Source organism: Monodelphis domestica, chromosome 3 (assembly GCF_027887165.1).
Source record: "Monodelphis domestica isolate mMonDom1 chromosome 3, mMonDom1.pri, whole genome shotgun sequence".
Classification (NCBI taxonomy): domain Eukaryota; kingdom Metazoa; phylum Chordata; class Mammalia; order Didelphimorphia; family Didelphidae; genus Monodelphis; species Monodelphis domestica.
Window position 1 is genome coordinate 346,497,447 of NC_077229.1, and position 20,072 is coordinate 346,517,518.

Genomic DNA, 20,072 nt, shown 5'->3' on the forward strand with positions numbered 1-20,072 from the left:
CTGCTCCTTTCCCTCTGCATTAGTTCCTGGAGGTCATTCTAGTTCACATGGAATTTCTCCAGTTCATTATTCCTTTTAGCATAATAATATTCCATCACCAACATATATCACAGTTTATTGAGCCATTCCATAATTGATGGACACCCCCTCATTTTCCCATTTTTTTGCTACCACAAAGAGCATGGCTATAAATATTTTTGTAAAAGTCTTTTTCATTATTATCTCTTTGGGGTACAAACCCAGCAGTGGTATGACTAGGTCAAAGGGTTAGGCATTCTTTTAGTGTCCTATGGGCATAGTTCCAAATTGCCCTCCAGGATGGTTGGACCAATTCACAACTCCACCAGCAGTGTATTAGTGTCCCAGTTTTGCCACATCCTTTCCAGTATTTATTACTTTCTTTTGCTGCCATATTGGAGGCACAGAGAATTTAAGTGATTTGCCCAGGGTCATATAATTAGCAAGTGTTTAAAACAGGATTTGAACTCAAATGTTCCTAACTCCAAGTCCCACACAGTATCCACTGTAATAGTAATATTCTATTATATTCATATACCATATTTTTTTCAACAATTCTAAATTGAAACCATCCCTTTATTTTCTTCTTCATTTGGTTTCTTTGGGGTATAGGCTTAGTAGTAGTATCACTTCATCAAAGTGTGCATTTAGGACACAATTACAAATTGCTTTTCAGAGTGACTAGACCAGTTCTAAAGTTCTACCACTACCATATCAGTGTGCCTCTTTTCTTTGCTAACTTTTGTCATCTTTGCCTGTTTGATCAGTCTGAGGTAGAAACTCAGCATTGCTTTAATTTGCATTTCTCAATTATTAGTGATATGGAACATTTTTATGTTATAGATGATCTTTATTTCTTTCTCTGAAAGCTTCCTATTCATTTCCTTTGACTATCTATTATGGAAGGGGTCTAATTCTTAGAAACTTGAATTAGTTCTTTGAAGATCTTAGATATGAAACCTTTTCATAGAAACTTTGTAGGAAGATTATTTCTCAATTAATGCTTTTCCTTCTCATTTTAACTTCATTAGTTTTGTTTGTGAATACTTAAAATCTGTGTAATAAGAATTCATTTTGATTTTCTTTTCAAATCATTCTTAACTTTGCTGACTTCCATCAGTTAGATATCTCAAATTGCATGTCTCATAGGAATCTTAAATTCAACATGCCTAAAAATGAACTCATTACCTTCCGATCCCCCAAACCTTTCTTTCTTCCTAACTTCCTTATTACTATCGATGGTACCACCACCATCCTCTTAGGCTCAGAACCTAAGTTTCATTTCCATCTCTTCACTGTTACCTTCCTTATTTGGTCTTTGACCAAGTCCTGCCATTTGTACCACTAACATTTTCTCTCCTTTTACCTTATTACTGCCCTAGTGCAGGTCTAGATGGCCTTGTTCTTAGATTATTGCAATGGATTTTTGGACTCCCTTCCTGAATTCTCTCATACTCTAGTCTATATTCTACTGGAGGGGTCATCAATTGCCCTAAAGCTTATGTCCTACAGTGTATATCATCTTCCTACCCGTTAAACTCTAGCGGATCCTTATCACCTATAGGATCAGACATTAAAACTTCTATCTGGCCTTCAAAGATCTTCACAACCTGTCTCCCTCATCTTTTTAGTATTTTTATACTACTCCTATCCCCCACCTGGCTAATATACCATGTGATCAGTTATAATGACCTCCTTGTGTTCTGTGGAAAATTAATATTGAATTGCCAAATCATGTTTCTCCTTAGTTACCTCTCAGGATCAGGATCAAACAGTCTGATTCTAAGCTGGGGCTATACCAGAGTTTCTCCGGACTATGAAAATGGATTCAGATAACGGCAGGGCTGGCCAGCATGGTGAACCCTCATTTGCCACAGCCATTTGAAAGATTTAGAGAAGTTAGCAAGCTCTAGCAACCATGTTGGAAGGCTGACTGTGATGGCATCCTCCTTGTATATTCCTCTTGCAAGAGGAATGCAGTGCTCTTTTTCCTCCTTTTTGGACTTGTTAGATTCTGGAGAGAGTTATCTGACCAAGTTAGGTTATATATAGGTTTATAAATAATTTTAAAATTACAAAATACTGCCTCTTGAGAATTGCAATTGTTATTGTCCCTTGCAGAAGACACTCCATTCCCTCACCCCTGGCATTTTCACTTGCTGTCCCTCATGCCTGAGATGCTCTCTTTCCCTTTTCTTCCTCCTAGCTTTCCTTGTTTCCTTTAAGTTTAAGCTAAAATCCTACCTTCTACACAGCTATTATTCTTGATTCACCTTAATTCTAATGCCTTCTCTCTGGTCATTATCTTCAGGTTGTTCTGTATATATCCTTTTTTATACACACTTATTTGCATATTGTCCCCTCCTTAGTAGACCTTTGTGTCTCCAAAATTTAGCACAGTACCTGGCACATAGAAGGCCCTTAAGAAATATTTATTGATTGACTATTTTTGTTTGCTCACCAACTCTTCTATCCAAAGGTACAAAATATTTTTCCTTGCTTCTCTGATTTTTCTATTAAAAATTTTTTTTTCAAAACCTTCACCTTCTATCTTAAAATAGATAATACATATGTATTGGTTCCAAGACAGAGGAGTGGTAAGGACTAGACAATGGGGTTAAGTGACTTGCCCCCAGTCATACAGCTAAGCTAAGAAGTGCCTGAGGCCAAATTTGAACCCAAGCTCTCCCATCTCCAGGCCTGGCTCTCTATCCACTGAGCCATCTAGCTGCTCCCTCCTTAAACTTATTTTTGATGAATATATGATAATATATTTGTTAAATGTAAATGATTTATAAATAAGTCATGTAGTCAAGATGTGAAGGAGATGTGGTCATTGAGTGGAACTTCTTTTTGCATGTGGTGTAAGATGTTCTATACTTCTTGCAGCATCCCCAGTGTTTTCTAGGTTTTGTCTTTAGCCTAGGAGTTAGGGATTTTGGTTTATCAAAACCAGTTTTTTCCATTTCATTTGCTTCTTTGTGTTGTGTCCCTAATTTGTAATAGTTAAAGGAATTGTTGAGGATTGAAGAGGTACAGGGGACATGGAAAGTTTTGTAACAGGGAATGGAGGAGTTGAAGGGACAGAGGGAATATAGATGTTGGTGAGGTAAAAAAGAGATACCCCTTGCTGAGAGGCTGTCTGTAAAAAATGGGGTTCAAAATGGGGTTCCTGAGAGAAATGGGCCAACTCTGATAGCCTGAGGGATGTCTTCTCTATTGATTGCTGTTGAAGATACCCCATGGAAGGTAGGCAGGGACCCTTCTGAGGGACAAGTCTATCCCCACCCCCCCACCAAGGTCCCCTGGTAGGGGTCCGATAAGGACCATTTATGGTTGAATGGCTGTGCTTAGATTCTGCTCCCTCTATGTCCCCCTGAAAAAGATAGTCCTCTTATCTGACTGTAAGTTATTTAACTCAAGATGAATTTAATAACAAGTTTGGATAGGGAAGATATCATGGTATAGGGAAGAGGGGTTCCCTATACTTTTCCCAGATTGGGTTTGAGTCTCTCTCAACTTTTGAGCTGAGTCCAGGCCTCACAGGCTGGTGGAGGGTTTCTTTTATCCCTGCCTATGCTATATCTGTGCTTGCTTTCTTAAGTTCAAAGTCTTTAGCAATAGACAGCACAAGGAAGAAAAGGTTCTGGTTGGGCCTATCTCTTAAGGCTAGTGCCCCTAAAGACCAGCATTACAGTTCAAACTGCACCCTTTAAATAATTTTGTTAGATGACATGATCACAGGAATCCAGGTAGAGCACACAGTTGGGAAAAATCTAGGAATAGAGGTACTTCTATCCAGAGACAGGGAGAGAGTGCTCCTTCCATTCTGAGGGCCAGGAAAGAGAGTCCTCGAGGGCCACTGTCACTCTCCAAGTTGCCCTTCCCTGCACCAACTGTCATTGTTGTCAATATCTTCACTCCAACATTTCAACTGCTGTCGGTTCCACCTCAGTGGCAGAAAGTTCAGAGCTCGATTCAGTTTTCCTTTCCACAAATTTGTTACTTTGTTTGGTTCTTTTTATTTATTTCTTTTTAAGTTTTTATTTAAGTATTTTCCCATGGTTACATGATTCCTATACTTTCCCTCCCTTTTCTTCTTTCGCCTCTCAGACCCAACAAGTAATTCCACTGTATTATACATGATTTATCACTCAATACCTATTTCCATATTAATAATTTTTGTAATAATCTTTTAAAAACCAAAATCCCACATCCTATACCCATATAAGCAAATGTAAAATCAAATGTTTTCCTTCAGCATTTCTATTCCCCAAATTCGTAATTTCAGTGTGGAAAGCACTCCTCATAAATCCCTCAGGATTGTCCTGGATTATTGAATTGCTATCAGTAGCAAAGTTGATTACATATGATTGTCCCACAATGTTTTAGTCTCTGTGTACAGTGTTTTCCTGATTCTGCTCATTTCACTCTTCATCAGTTTGTGGAGGTCTTTCCAGCTCATATGGAAATCAAGAAGTTTATTGTTCTTTATAGCACAATAGTATTCCATCTCCATCATATATCACAATTTGTTCAGCCATTCCCCAGTCGAGGTAAATCCCATCATTTTCCAATTTTTCACCACCACAAAGAGTATGGCTAAGAATAGTTTTGCACAAGTATTTTTCCTTATTATCTCTGAGGTACAAATCTAGTAGTGGTATGGTGTATTAGGGTGGCTTTTGGGATGGGATAAGATGGATTGAATTGGGCCAGTAATAAAACGAAACACTGTGGGTTGAAGGCCAACAGTTAACTCAGATCAGGGCAAAGCCTGGTCTGAGATCAATGCACAGAACACTCAGTAACTTGGAAAGTATTTTAATTAAATAGGGAAAGGTTGAAAGGGAAATAGGGTAACCCTGATACTAATTTCTTTTAACTAAAGTCCCAAGGATTTAATTGTCTCCTCACAGAGAGTCTTCATAGAGTTGTTGGTCTACTCTAATCCTAACCTCAATTATCTAAAATTCCTAATCCCTGCTCTAGCTAATTCTGCACTAAACCCTCCCAAGTTAGAATAAGAGGGTAATTGTCTGTGGTAAGCTTAGCAGGGTCCAGAGGAAGATCCCAAGTCTGGGTGGACTCAGATCTCACACTCACTAACAGCTGCATTTGACTGGATGTTGATTCAAGCTAGCTTCATTTCAAGGATCTTCTTCTGAGGCACCACAGGTCTTAACAGCGATGGACAGGTAATCCCCCAGGTAGCTTGACAGCAAAGCCTCCCAGATGCTTGCAATCAGCAAACCCAGAGAGATTAATAGCTTCTTAGTTTTTCAGCTCAACCCTCTTTTCAATATTCCAGAATTCTTTCCCTGTTGGTATCCTGCCTCTATCCTTTGCATCTGTCCCCTGCAGACCATCCTCTCATGCTATATCCCTTTCTTACTTATAACAATGACTGGATCAAAGGTTAAGCATTCTTTTAAAGCCCTTTGAGCATAATTCCATATTGCCTTCCAGAATGGTTAGATCAATTCACAACTCCACCAGCAGTGTATTAGTGTCCCAATTCTGCCACATCCCCTCCAAAATTTATCACTTTCTTTTGCTGCCATATTGTCTAGTCTTCTAGGTGTGAGGTGGTACCTCCAAGTTGTTTTGATTTGCATTTCTCTAACACTTTTTCATGTCCTTATTGATAGTTTTGATTTCTTCATCTGAAAACTGCCAGTTCATATCCTTTGACTGTCAATTGGAGAATGGCTTGATTTCTTGTACATTTGACTTATTTCCTTATATATTTGGGAAGTTAGACCCTTGTCAGAGAGTTTTGTTATAAAAATTTTCCCCAGTTTGTTGCTTCCCTTCTAATTTTAATTGCATTGCTTTTGTTTGTATAATTTTTTTAATTTAATATAAACAAAATTATTAATTTTACATTTTGTAATGTTCTCTATCTTTTATTTGGTCTTAAATTCCTTCCTTTCCCATAGATCTGACAGGTATATTATTCTATATTCACCTAATTTATTTACGATTTCACTCTTTATATTTAGGTCACTTACCCATTTTGAATTTATCTTGGTATAGGGTGTAAGAGATTGATCTAAACCTAATTTTTTCCATACTCTTTGCTAAATTTCCCAGCAGTTTTTGTCAAAATCTTGTTCCAAAAGATGGGATCTTTCATTTTTATCAAGCACTAGTTTGCTGAGGTAATTTACCCCTAGTCTATTCCATAGATCCCACTCTTATATCTCTTAGTCAGTACCATATTGTTTTGATGACCACTGCTTTATAGTGCTGTTTAAGATCTGATACTGCTAGACCCCAATCCTTCACATTTTTTCATTAGTTTCCTTAATATTCTTGATATTTTGTTATTCCAGATGAACTTTTTAATAATTTTTTCTAATTCTATAAAAAAAGTTTTTTGGTAGTTTGATAGGTATGTAAATAAGTAAATTAGTTTAGGTGTAGTCCGTTCTTTTAAAATTTTATTTTTTATTTTTAAAACCCTTACTATCTTAGAACTGTTAAGGGTAAATTTTAGGTTTGATACTGAATATAATTTTAGTAGTTGCTAAGGATTTAAATTCTAAATCCCAATGAAATACTCAAGTCAGAATGGAATTTTATGGTGGTTTATTTACAATAGAAGGAAGAAATTAAGAATGAGGGAGAGAGAGAGAAAGGGAAGATCTGCTCCATTCTGGTCTGAGCCAGGGGGAGTTCAGAGCCTTCCTAAAAGATTAAATCTAGCTCGGCTTCCAGCCAGGAGGCCTCCTCCAAGATGGAGGGGCCTTCTTGGAGGCTGGTGCCTTCAGAAAGGTTAAGGGAAAGGGGAGTCAGCCTCAAAACTCACCATGTGGTAGTCTAAGGGAAGCAGTCTGAGGTCCCATGCTCCACCAAGTCAACTTCCACTGCCAAAGACCACAAAAGCCCCTCTCATAGGAAGTGATGTGAAATATAAAAGCAGTTTTTTGCATTACTTCCTCTGTTTCACATGTACCAATGGTGGCTTAAACTTGGCTTGGACAGCCCAGGGGGTCAATCAGTTGTGTTCTGATTTGTCACTTGCCAGCACATGCGGGTCATAGACCTTCCTCCCCCACACTTAATCCTTAAGTGGGGGCGTATAAATTCCTGGTTGCTAGAATTCTAAAGACTGAGCAGGGTGGAGCAAATCTAAAATTCACAGAACTGATATTAAATATTGTTTCCAAGACAGAAGAGTGATGACAGCTAGGCAGTTGGGGTTAAGTGATTTGCCCAAGGTCATGTAGCAAGTGCCTGAGGCCATATTTGAACCAATGACCTCCCATCTCCAGATCTGGCTCTTTACTGAGCTACCTAGCTGCCCCAGTCACTTTATTTTTTAATTAGTTTCAAATAGTTTTGCTTGGTTTCCTTCCTTTCCATTTGAAAAATAACTATCCCTTCCACATCACAGGGATTTGAGGTGTGGTCTTACCCCACTCTCCTCCTTGGAAAATCCAAGTAAAAATTTTTGACCCTCCCTTCATATCACAGAAGAAATTTTGAATTTTTTCTTTTTCTTTTTTGGAGTATTTATAATACCTTATTGTAAATTTTGGGTTAAGTATGTATTTTTGATTTTCTAAATCTTTTCTGTGATCTGCTGGTCTTTGTGTCTTGTCTGTAGTTTCCACAAAATTCTCAAAAAAATTCACTTTAAATTTCTTATGCTAACCTGTGACTTATCAAAACTATGATGGAAAAAATTGCAGTCTGGAGGAGATAAATCTCTTATTCTTGACTTTTCACTCCCCCAGATGAATTTGGTTATATTTTTTTACCTTTGAAAATTAGTCTTTTGGACTGCCTGTCCTTTGATCCAGTAGTACCACTGCTGGGTTTGTACCCCAAAGAGATAATAGGTCAAAATACATGTACAAAAATATTTGTAACCTTACTCTTTTTAGTGGCAAAAAAACTGGAAAATGGGGGGGGGCGGTCCATTGATTGGGGAATGGCTGAACAAATTGTGGTATCTGTTGGTGATGGAATACTATTGTGCTAAAAATCATGAACTGGAGGATTTCTATATGAACTGGAAAGACCTCCAGGAATTGTTGCAGAACAAAAGGAGCAGAACCAGGAGAACATTATCCACAGACACTGTGGCACAATCAAATGTAATGGACTTCTTTACTAGTAGCAGTGCAGTGATCCAGGACAATCCATAGGGACTTAAGAGAAAGAATGTTATCTATATCCAGAGAAAGAACTGTGGGAGTAGAAACACAGAAGAAAAACATGTGAATGATCATGTGTTTCAATGGGTATATGATTGGGGATGTTGACTTTGAATGATTACTCTATTGCAAATATTAATGATATGGAAATGTTTTGAACAATGATACATGTAAAATCCAGTGTAATTGCTCCTTGGTTCTGGGAGGGGGAGAGAGGAGAGGAGGGAAAGAATGTGAATCATTTAACCATGGAAAAATATTCTAAATTAAGTAATAAATAAAAATTAAAAAAAAAGTCTTTTGGTAGTTTCATCAGTATGTCAATGAATTAGCAAAGTAATATACTCTATTGTCATTTTTATTATATTGGCACAGCCTGTCCATGAACAATAATTATTTGGCATATTATTTAGGTCTGTTTATTTCTGTAAATAATATTTTATAGTTATATTCATACAGTTCCTGTATATGTTTTGGTAGAGTCTCAAATATTTTTTACATTTTATAATTTTTTTCATTTCTTTTTTCTATCTCTTTTTGCGATATTTTGTTGGCAGTATTTAGGAATGATGATGATTTCTGAATTTATTTTATGTCTTGCAACTTTGCAGATATTACTCTTTCAATTAATTTTAGTCCATTCTTTTGGATTCTCCGGACCACTACATCATCTGCAAAAATTGATAGTTTTGTTTCATCTTTTTCCATGCTTATTACCTCAATTTCTTTTTCTTTTCTTATCACGATAGCTAGCATTTCTGAAACTATATCAGCTTTTATTTAGTGCCTACTCTTTACCTATTATCTAGTTAGGGGGTAGAAATAAAGAAAGTAAAAAGCCTTATCCTTGAAGTTCTTATGATCCTCCTAGAAACATTTATACATTAAGGAACTAGCAAGCAATTCCAAGGCAACATATGAACAAAGGCAGGCTAATGTTGTATAGACAGAATGTTTACATACTAAGGAAATCGAGAGGAATGAAAAGATTATTTTAGAATGGGGTTATTTTTGGAAAGTTTCCTTGAGATGTCTTTATAGTCTTTATTTTGTCCTGTTCCTGATGTGTTAACTGTACCCTGCCTCTTGATTCAAGTGCCCCTGATGTATGCATTTCTGCTCATAGTAGAAGTAAGGCTAAATGATGGTCGAGGTTCCTGAATGGGCTTTAATACGTTTATTATTTACTAAAACTTATTTGAAACTTCCATTTGGAATATTCTTTTACTTAGTAAAAGATATATTTGTGTCAAATGTAGGTTATTAAAACACTATGCATACACATTTAGATAAGTTATCTTTGAAATATAATTTTTACAGTTATTCTTACCTAGCATATAAAAAAGTTCAATAAATTTTTGTTTTTATTTTTGTTTTTTACTTTGTAACTTTTATGAGAAGCCTTGCTATATAGGTTTCTTCCTTCCCTGTGAAAATGCTTAGTCCTTTCTCCCCAACACAAGATAAAAACAGCTCCTTAAGTGTTTTTGTTTGTTTGTTTTGTTTTGGTTTTTTTGGCTAATTCACTGGATGAGTTGCCTGTGAAGATATAAAAGCTTCCTTCCTGAGGTTGAGTTGCTCACAAGAACAAACTGACAGTCATAAAGACTGTCAATGTGTATGACTATCTATATACTGACTAGTTGCATCCCCAAACCTCTAAGAGTAGTTTTTAAAAAATGAGACTACCAATCAATTACTTCAGAACCATGGTGTTTTTTCTTATATAAATGACCACAGTTCTGCCTTAAATTATTCTACTCTGTGCCCTCCATAAATGAACCTCTATGTTTATTTCACCTTGTCCTTCAATTCTTAATTCCCTGTTTTAAAAAAAATAAATTTTAATTGATATCTTTTGTTTTTATATTACCCACATTCCCCTGGAGCTCTCTTTGAATTTAAAATATAAAAAAAGAAAAAAATTAGTGAATTTCTTGAAAAAATCTGACATATTTAGTGGTCCATGTAAATGCAACTTATCCTCTACCCACTCTCAGTTAAGAGTTTACAGTTGAGTAGGGGAAATTTCTTTTCATTTGACTCTTCTTTCATGCCAAGCTTATTCTTTGTGACATTTGGAACATTAATTTTGTTATGTTTCATTTTGTGATGGTAGTTCTTTCAATTTGTTGTATATATTGTGTTCTTGAATTTTCACTTTGCATAAGTTCAAATGAATATTTCCCTATTTCTCTGTAGTCATCAAATTCATAATTTCATGTAGCATTGTAATATTTCATTATATCCACATTCCAAAATTTATTTAGTCAGTTCTAATCAGTGGACATCTACTTTGTTTCCAGTTATTTGCTACTACCACATATGCAACTGTAACTGTTTGTATATGGAGGATTTCTTTTTGTCAGTTACCTTGTGATAAATGCCTAGCAGGAATCTTAGGGTCAGGGGGTATGGACATTTTTGCTACCTTATTTGCATAATCCCAAATTGTTTTAAATGACTACTGTTCTGTCTAATTAAATACAATTACCTGAAATTTTATCTTTGCTTGGGAATAATATAAATTACCTCCAAAATTAATTGTATTAGAGATTTTCAAAATTATGATACATTTTGGTCTCTTTGAACCTTCTCTTTAAGTAGAGGTGCTTAAATTAGAATAATTTGATTAGTAAATATTTTCTCTGGTAGGCTTGTGCCCAAAATACAGTATTTTTCTGCATTTGTTTTTTGTATTTTGCATTTTTCTGCCTTTGTTTTTTGATTGATGATCATGTATACCTGAATTCACGTGTGTTGAATTTACATAAAATGAGCCCCTACTATATATACAAAGCAAACTGCATAAATGAAGAATTTAACAGAGGGAAAGCACTAGAATTAAGAGAGATTGGAAAAGGCTTCCTATAAAAGGTAAAGTCAGAAGCCAAATTATAAGGGATAAAGAAGAAAGAGTAGAGAAAGTAGAGACATCTATTTCAGTAGTACTTTCAAGAAGTTTAATTACAAGGACCAGATTAGACATTGGGCAATAGTTAGCAAGGCTAGAGGGTTCAGCTCAAGGTTTTTTAATGGTGGGAGGAGATGTGGCATGTAGGCAGTTAGGAATGAGACAATTGAGATATATTGAAAATAAAGTTGGGTCAATCTGATGAAAGCGATCTGAAGGATGGAATGAGATCTTGAACAAAAACAGGAGTTAGCCTTGATATGGATTAAGGTCATTTTAGACAGGGGTGAAGGAGGAGATAGTGCCAGAAGGCATCTGAGTGTTAGGAGGAAGAGGGAGCTCATGATGAATGACCTCAAAATTTTTTCTTGTAAATTATAAGAAAAAATTCTGAGCCGAGCGGAGAGAGAAAGAGAAAGTCATGGTAGCCTTGAGGAGATGAAAAAATTTGGCCGAGCCACTGGAGAGAATTTTTAAGTGAGGTACAGTGGAATTGCCTCTTGATTCAACTGGCAGGACCTGTTGAGTTTGTGTGATATAAATTTGTAGTGGAACTAGTAAGAATGGTTATATAATTTTCTCCATCTTTGTTTAGTAATAGAGCAAATATCTGCTTTAAGATGCTTTTAGATCTCAAAACTAAAAGTCATTTGGTCTGGGCACCCCTGAGTTCCTACTGAAGTCTCTACTCCACCTAATCTTTGTGAAGAGAAACTTCTTGGTGAGTCAGTAAAAAGGAGCAATAATAATACCCAGAAGGGGAATGTAGGCTATCAAGAACACCAAAACTCCAATAGGTCTCTGGAATTTCTTTTTAACTATGGAGAAGCAAAAATTAATAGTGTTTTTTTGAACTGTGACCAAAATTTCCTGGGTTCTTCTTATCCACTCTATTCCCAAAAGACTTTACTAGTTTTGGCTGTACTCAAGATTTCCTTGGGGTCAAATTTCCCACTCATATGTGACTTTATCTAGAGATTCAACTAGTCCAGTGAACATGTGATCAATGAAATAGTGTATCTCATTGGCCTCCTGAAAAGAAGCCTTTTTTCATGTGACTTCCCAACATACTATAGCAGTTTGAGAGAAAAGTCAGGTTGGCCACCGGTAGAAGCTTCCAAGTCTCTTATGTAGTCTCATCTATCATATAACTTTGATCTCAGAAGGAAGCAACAGGTTGTAGAAGGTTGGAAACTTCTTTCCCCAGGTCACTGGATTCCAGTTGGTCTTCAACTCCAAGAGAACTCTCTTCATTTGTGTAGATCATTAACTCCATTGGCTGCCTTTACTTCACAGTTCACAGAAGCTTAGAGTTCTATTTCTAGTTGCTAATTATGTTGGGCAAGTTTACTTTTAGTCTTTTTACATTCTATATTCTTAAAATGTGAGTTTGAGCATGCTATTAAAATTCAAACTATTTCTTTACAACTTTATAATTTAGTATGTGATCTTCAAAAGTTGTTCTGGTTGAAAAATTCAGTTGTTGATGCCAATATTCTACTGATGAGATCTATATCTTCTTCAACTCAAATTCAATACTCTACCCCTCCATTGTGCTCTCTAGAGTATCTGCTCCAAATAAATAGTTTGGAGCAGATGTTAACAAACTTGCTTTTCCTTACTCAGTCTTTCCATCTTCTTGGCTTCACTGAGACCCAGCTTCCTCTGGCTGACATCAATGTCGTCAGGTGATTTTTCCAGCATTGGTTGCAGTTCAGAACAAAAGAAATTCCTGTTAATAGGATCTAAATTGGACTGCTGCGTCAAATCTAACTTGTACCCAAGGAGTCCTGTACCAGTACCAGTGTCCAAGATTGAAAACAGTGGCCAGCTGGGTAAAGGTTTTTGAATCTCACTGCTACCAGATATGCCAACCTGAAAATGAAGAGGACTACCAAAGTAATGATCTTTAATCAGGGGAGAGGAACTGTAGTTTAAGAGTCACTGTGGAACAAGGGAAAGCATCAGAAAGCCCATCCCCCCCATATGTAGAGTTTTTTTTAAAAAGTGTTATCAGTGTTTTTTACTTTATATTACTATAGTTTACTCTCACTAGAAAAGCCTTTTGCTGAGCAAATACCACAGTAGTCCACCCCTTCAATCTAAGGTTTCTTTCTCTGTGATTTCAATTAACTGTTGGCAACCTTGGATCCCAGGGTAAGGAGGCAGCTAGGAAGTGGGGATGCCCAGATGAAGGAAGTTTAAGAACACGTGGAGGCTAGTTCAAACACCAGCACCTCACATGTACAGATGAAAAATAGACAAGAGAGCCAAGAAGAGCAGGGCATTTGGCCTCTTCTCTCTGCCCAGGAGGATCTGCCTGCAGTCACAGTCTTTCCAAGTTCAGTTCTTCCGCTTTCACTTGGAAGGTCCTTTTTTTATGATTTTTTTTTTGTTATTTGTGAGAGTGGGATGGAAGGTTGAGGAATCACTAGCCATAAGGACAGGAAGAGAAAAAGTTAACATAGATATAGGTGTTAAACATTAAAGTGAAAACTGTTAGTATAGAGTTTGTAACTATCCATGGTTTTGGCCATTTAAGGTAGGTCCTGAAACATATACCCCACTAATATGGGGCTTTACTGTATATCTGAAAGCACATGCAATATTTCATTTTGGTAGCATCCCCTACTTCTCTATTTTTTAGAAAAATAGCAAATTTTTTTTTTCTATTCCCATTCTCAGCCATTGGGGGGAAAGAAGACAATTAAAACATTTCTTATGATATGTGGAGTCAAATAAATGCCCTTGATAGCTGTATTTAGTAATACATATGTCTCATTCTGCATTCTAAATCCATTTGCTGTGTAACGGATTTCATGTTTCATCCTCAATACTCAGGAATCCTGAATGGTCATTGTTCAGATCTTAGTTCTTACAACTTTTAAACCCTTGTTGTTTTATAAATTGTTCTTCTGGTTCTGTTCATTTCATTCTTCAGTTTGTAAAAGTCTTCAACATTGTTTATTTTAATAACATTGATATTATAGTATACATTATTCTTCTGGTTTTGCTTATCTTGTGTAAGTTCACATGATTTTTATGGCTTTTTGAAATAATTTATTTCCTCATTTTATAGAGCACAATAATAATCCATTACATTCTTTTACCTCATAGCCATTGCTCAATTATTTATTATCACTTTCATTTCTAGGTTTTTTGCCACCATAAAAAGAGATGCCACAGATGTTTTTGTGCATAAAGGACCTTTTTCTCTTTCTATGTTCTCTTTTAGGGATGGGCCTAGAAAAAATTTACAGAAATCATCAGTATTACCAATAGAATTCTACAGAAAGAGAGAGAAGTTCTATTTAAAATGGCTGCAGAATGTATAAAATACTTTGGAGTCTTCCACACAATAACCATATAACTACAACTACAAACAACTTTATAGAAATAAAGACAGAACTAAACAAGTGGGAAAACACCAATTGCTCATGGGTAGGACTATATAAAATAATATAAATGGTGTTATTGCCTAAATTAATATACTTATTCAATGACATACCCACCAAACTACCAAAATAGAATATTTTTTCTTAACTGACTACATAGTTTTCCTTCAAATTCAATATTCCAAATCCTACTTCTGTGTCATTTCACAGGTTGATGATCTGCTTGGAATACACGCTTGCTTTACTTTAGCCTCTTAATATTTTTATTTTATTATGAAATTTTGTATGTTTTTGCTTTTTAAAAAAGTAATTTACATTGATATCTTTTGGATTTCTTACATCATCACCAAAATTTCCCACAAAATTCTTCCTCTTACACTCTTCTCGAGAGCTATACCATAGAATGGTATTTTTAAGCGAAAAAAAGGAAATCAGGAAAATGAATTTGGAAAAATAATTTGAAAATAGTGAAAAGATATTGAGATGAGAGTATTTTATCACATTCCTTCTTTGCAGCCATACTTGTTCTTTGTAATTTTGTAATTCACTCTTGATTGTTTTTTATTTCTTTATGTTTCTATTTTTGTAGTCATTGTATATGTTGTTTTCTTGAGTGCTTACTTCATTTTGTGTCCATTCACTTATTTATTTCAGTGCTTCTGTATTAATTACATTTGCCATTTCTTATAGCACATTAATATTATATACCAACAGTTCATCTGGCTGTTTCCCAATCAATGAGGAATTTATTGTATTTCCTAGTCATGAACACTGAATATTCCTCTAACTATTTAAGTTGTCTTTTTTGTTTTTAAGGAGCACTCTGGTTTAATCTATACAAGTATTTTATGAATATTGGTTTATTGATCCCCAAATATTATATATTTTATAGTTACTTTAAAAGGAATTTCTTTTCTATTAACCCTGTCTTGATTTTGTTAATTATATAGAAATGCTGATTTTTTTTTTTAAACCCTTACCTTCTGTCTTGGAGTCAATACTGTATATTGGCTCCAAGGCAGAAGAGTGGTAAGGGTTAGGCAATGGGGGTCAAGTGATTTGCCCAGGGTCACACAGCTGGGAAGTGTCTGAGGCCAGATTTAAACCTAAGACTTCCCGTCTCCAGGCCTGACTCTCAATCTACTGAGCCACCCAGCTGCCTCCTAGAAATGCTGATTTTTGAGGAATATTTTTGTGGCCTTTTACTATACAGAATATCGTATTTGCAGATTCTCTTGGACCTTCTAAGTAAATCATCATGTCATCAACTATTTAGAGACAATTTTATTGCCTCTTTAACTTTGTACCTTTAATTCCTTTATCTTTTCTTATTACTGTTGGCTAGCATTTCCAGTACCAGATCAAATAATAGTGAAGAGAATGGGAATTCTTCTGGTGCTCCTGTATTAATTAGGAAAGCTTTTAGTATATCTATATTGCCTATGATGCTTGCTTCTGATTTCATGGTAATACTTTTTTTTGATAAGTCCTACAGAAACTTGTAGAGTGTTTTGTTGTTGTTAACAACATTTAGCATAAGTAAGTTTTACTTTTTTTTTTAAACCTTTACCTTCCATCTTAGAGTCAGTACTGTGTATTGGTTCTAAGGCAGAAGAGTGATAAGGACTAGACAATGGAAGTCAAGTGACTTGCCTAGGGTCACACAGCTAGGAAGTATCTGAGGCCAGATTTTAACCCAGGACCTCCCATCTCTGGACCTGGCTCTCAATCCATTGAGCTACTCAACTGCCCCCAATAAGTGTTCCTTTTACAAAGGCTTTTTCTGTATTGATTGAGATAATCATGTGGTTTTGTATGGTTTTCATTTTTTAAAATAAGACTATGTTAATTTAAAAAATGTTGAACCTTTCTTGTATCCTTGGTATAAATCCAACTTGGTCATAATGAATGATTTTTTTGGATAAATTAAAGTTTGATTCAGAATTCATTAATGATATGGATCTATAGTTCTCTTTCTGAGGTAAGTATTAGAATTACATTTCTCATAAAACATGGTAGGGTGATTTATTTCAGTTTGGATTTAATAAGGACTAAAAAAAAACCCAAAATAGTTTGTTCTCACTCAATGCCTTATTAATTTTACTGCTATTATGAAAGAAAGTGATAGCTCCAACAATATCCATTCATTGAAGGCAACAACAGGAGCTACCTGAGGATTCTTTTAGCTTCTTAGCTTTTATACCACCTACTCATCTTGAGCTTTTGCATGGCTTCTTACATTCCCTTGAGGGGAGAGGAGACAACTGGAGAGAAGAGACTGTAGACCATCAACAAGAGCCTTATTATTGAAGCTGGTAAACTTTTCTAAAGGAGTCCTCAAGGCCATTAATGACTCTAATTTGAGTTTGAACCCAAGATTGAGAAGCCATGGTCACATGATATATGTTTCTTTTTTTTGAAATTTAAAAAATCCATATGGCATTAAAGGTCAAAGAGATTGTGTGAAGTTCTGACAGAAAGAAAAAAAAAGATGGAAGTCATACTCATATTGTCATAGGTGCTTTAATCTTAAGCCTTTCATTTTATTGATAAGGAAATTAGAGCCTATAGTGGTTGCAACTTTGTTCAAAGGTCATGGCAGGCAGTAAGTAGTAGAACTTGGATTTGAACTTAGCAGTGATTTTTTAAAATATTAAAAATGAGAAATAATGCAGATGCCAAATAGTAGTGGGTTGCTAAATAAAAGTATGATGTATTGATATAATGGAATACTTGGCAACTAGATATGGGAGCTAAGAGAATGAAGAGACAAGTTTGACTCTGAGGTTGCTAACCTAGGTGACTAGAAGGAGAATGGTTCCCTCAACAGATAAGGAGGTGAGGAAGAGGACAAGAATAATTTCTATTGTTTAGGCCATGTCAAATTTAGATGTCTGTGGTGTATCACATTTGAATGTTCAATAAACATATGGTGATTGAGGACCTAAGCTTCTCTGTGAAAGCTGGAGACTATACAGCTTTTCTCCTTCTACCCTGCAAAAACCAATTCCTTTTTCTTTATTAACATTGTACCTCTCCCATATACCTGTTAGTTTTCCATTTTTATATGTGGATGCCAGAAACCTTGGTTTCTATTGTTTTTTTTCTGATTTCTACAAAAGTTTCAGTGATAACTAAATTATCTCTAGTACTCACCACATATATAGTATTTTTCTCCTTAATGGATAAAGACTCTCTTATTGACATTGAAGGCTATTCTCTAAATAAAGCCTTTGCTGTACTAATTACATTTATTTTATGAATCTTCTGATAACTGTTGAGGTAAGCTTTTTGAATGAAAACAGGGATACAGTCATTGGTTATAAAGGACTATGGATGAGTATATAGTTCTGGGAGTCATTTGTATAGAAATGATTTTTAAATTTAATTGATGGCATCACTGAAACAGATTAGAATTAGAGAAAAGAGAGAGCCCAGACCATAGCCATTAGGGATGTCCACACTTAGGGTTGGGACCTGGATGGTGTTCCAATAAAGGAGATTTGAGAAGCATCATTCATATATGTAGGAGGAATAGATAGAGAGAAAGGGAAAGGGGTATAGGAGGTGTTAAGTATTGTGAAAACACTGGAGAAAGAAACATTCCAAAAGGAGGAGATGGATGAGAGTGTCAGATTATAGAGAGGTTAGGGAGAATAAAGCCATTTCCAATGAATAATCATTTTCTAACATATATTTATAATGTGTTCATTCATTCCTACTAGAGTGTATTCTTTCTAAATTGGGTAACTGTCATTTTCATCTTTTTTCTTTCTTGATTTAGCACTTAGAAGATGCCACTTAAATATTTGTTGAATTAAACAGAGATAGAAGGAAAATTTGTGGTAAATAATATTTCAAATTTAATCTTTTTCAAGATTTTTGGCAAATCTTTTAGATATGGAATGCTTGGCCCTACCCGTACCCCACCCTCAGATCAAGTGCTATGCCTCCCCCTACCACATGCCATGCCTCCCCCCCCCCCCACTGAGTACCAGGTGTTCCCTGTTCCCCCCTTTATCCTACACAGGAAAGGGAGAAAGCATTCACATTGGGCTGCTGGACAGCAAGTGAGGAATGTCCTCAGTGAGTGTAGAGAGAGAGAGGGGTATGGCCTGAGTGCCCTGCTCCCCTCCAGCTCTGACAACCGTGAGCTGCCCACCTTACCCCTTGTGTGCTCCCATTGCACCACTGGGAAAGAGGGGAAGGGGATGTGAAAAAGTGTCATCGGGCATGGTGCAGAGGGGAGGAGAGCAGGTACACCTGAGTCCCTCTGCTTTTCAAGTAGTGAACTCTTGGGGTGGGGGTGGGGTAGGAGGGCAGCCTCATGCCCATAGAGAGCACTGTAAAGATTAAAATTAATATTCAATACTCCAAGTATTATTTTATACTATTTATTAAAGTCCACTTAGAGCAGAGAGAAATTAAAAAAACAAAACAAAACAAGATACATTAAAAAAAAACAAAAGACAAAAGAAGCGCTCCCTCTTCCACACTGATACCATCCAGAGAGACCCTGTGGGCGGAAACAGAAATCCAAAAACTCAGTCCATATAAGGAGATGCATAAACAGGAAAGGGAAAAGAGGATTATGGGAAATGTAGTCTCTAGGGTTCAAGATTCTAAATTAATACAGCACTCTGTGCCATCTTTGGCATCCATGCCATAGGTTCACCATCACTATTATACAGCATCCTGTGTTTGAAAATGTGCTATTTCCATGAATTAGCTTGTCAAAAAGGTCAGAACAATGTGTTTCCATGTTAAATGTTGCTCCTGATCCTGTTTCTGTCTAGGCCTTCCTAATTACTTAGGGGGAAAATAGATTTGTCTGAGTGCTTTATATAGCTCTGGTTAAAAGTTAAGGATAGTGGATTTGCTGTGCAAGTGTACTATAAGTATCCATTGGTATATGAACTTTGGGTATTATGTTCATTAAACTACATTTCAGTTATATACCATATCCTCTCCCTACATCTTCTCAAACGTTCATCATTCAGCAAGCATTTATTTAGCACTTACTTTATACTAGGTACTCTGCTAGGTGCTTGGGATACAAATAAAAAAAAAATAAACATTCTCTGCTTTCACAGAGTGACCGCTCCAGGGTCTCCTTTAGTTGTTTACCTTCATTATATATCCTGTTCCAGGGCAAAAGTTTGGGCCACACAAGTACCTCTAATCAGTGGATTCTAAGTCTTTAATCCTTCTTTTTTGGAAGCCATAATTCTTTCTTATTATCCTCTTTCCCTCTCCTCAGTCCAACTCAGATAAATAGCCATCATTTCTAGCATATGTCCATATCTACTGTAAGGGGTAACTTTAGGGGGTTTTGACTAATATATTATACTAATGGTCACCAGGGATTAATTCAAATCCTCAAAAAAATACTCAAGTCAGTTTGGGAATTTTATGGTGGTTTAATTAATATAGAGGGAAGGAATTAAGAAGAGAGAGAGAAAGGGGTATAAGATTTCTCCAGCCTAAACCAAGGGAAGTTCAGAGGCCTCAGCCAGAAGGCCTCCTGCAAGATTAAAATTAGCTCAGCTTCCAGCCATGAGGTCTACTTCGAAATGA

At 36.0% G+C, this 20,072-nt stretch overlaps 1 protein-coding gene across 7 annotated transcripts in view; it reads left to right on the forward strand.

The window, feature by feature from the left end:
* PIGN (phosphatidylinositol glycan anchor biosynthesis class N) overlaps positions 1 to 20,072 on the forward strand; it is a 246,948-nt gene that overhangs the window by 9,199 nt on the left and 217,677 nt on the right. For 4 of the 7 annotated variants that reach the window (XM_056824245.1, XM_056824244.1, XM_056824241.1 and 1 more), the window contains exon 3: positions 14,336 to 14,541. The exons of the other annotated variants lie outside the window; for them this stretch is intronic. In XM_056824245.1, the coding sequence (XP_056680223.1) occupies positions 14,428 to 14,541 (114 nt within the window). In that variant the 5' untranslated portion in view covers positions 14,336 to 14,427. The remainder of the gene's footprint in view (positions 1 to 14,335; positions 14,542 to 20,072) is intronic. 7 annotated transcript variants of the gene reach the window in all.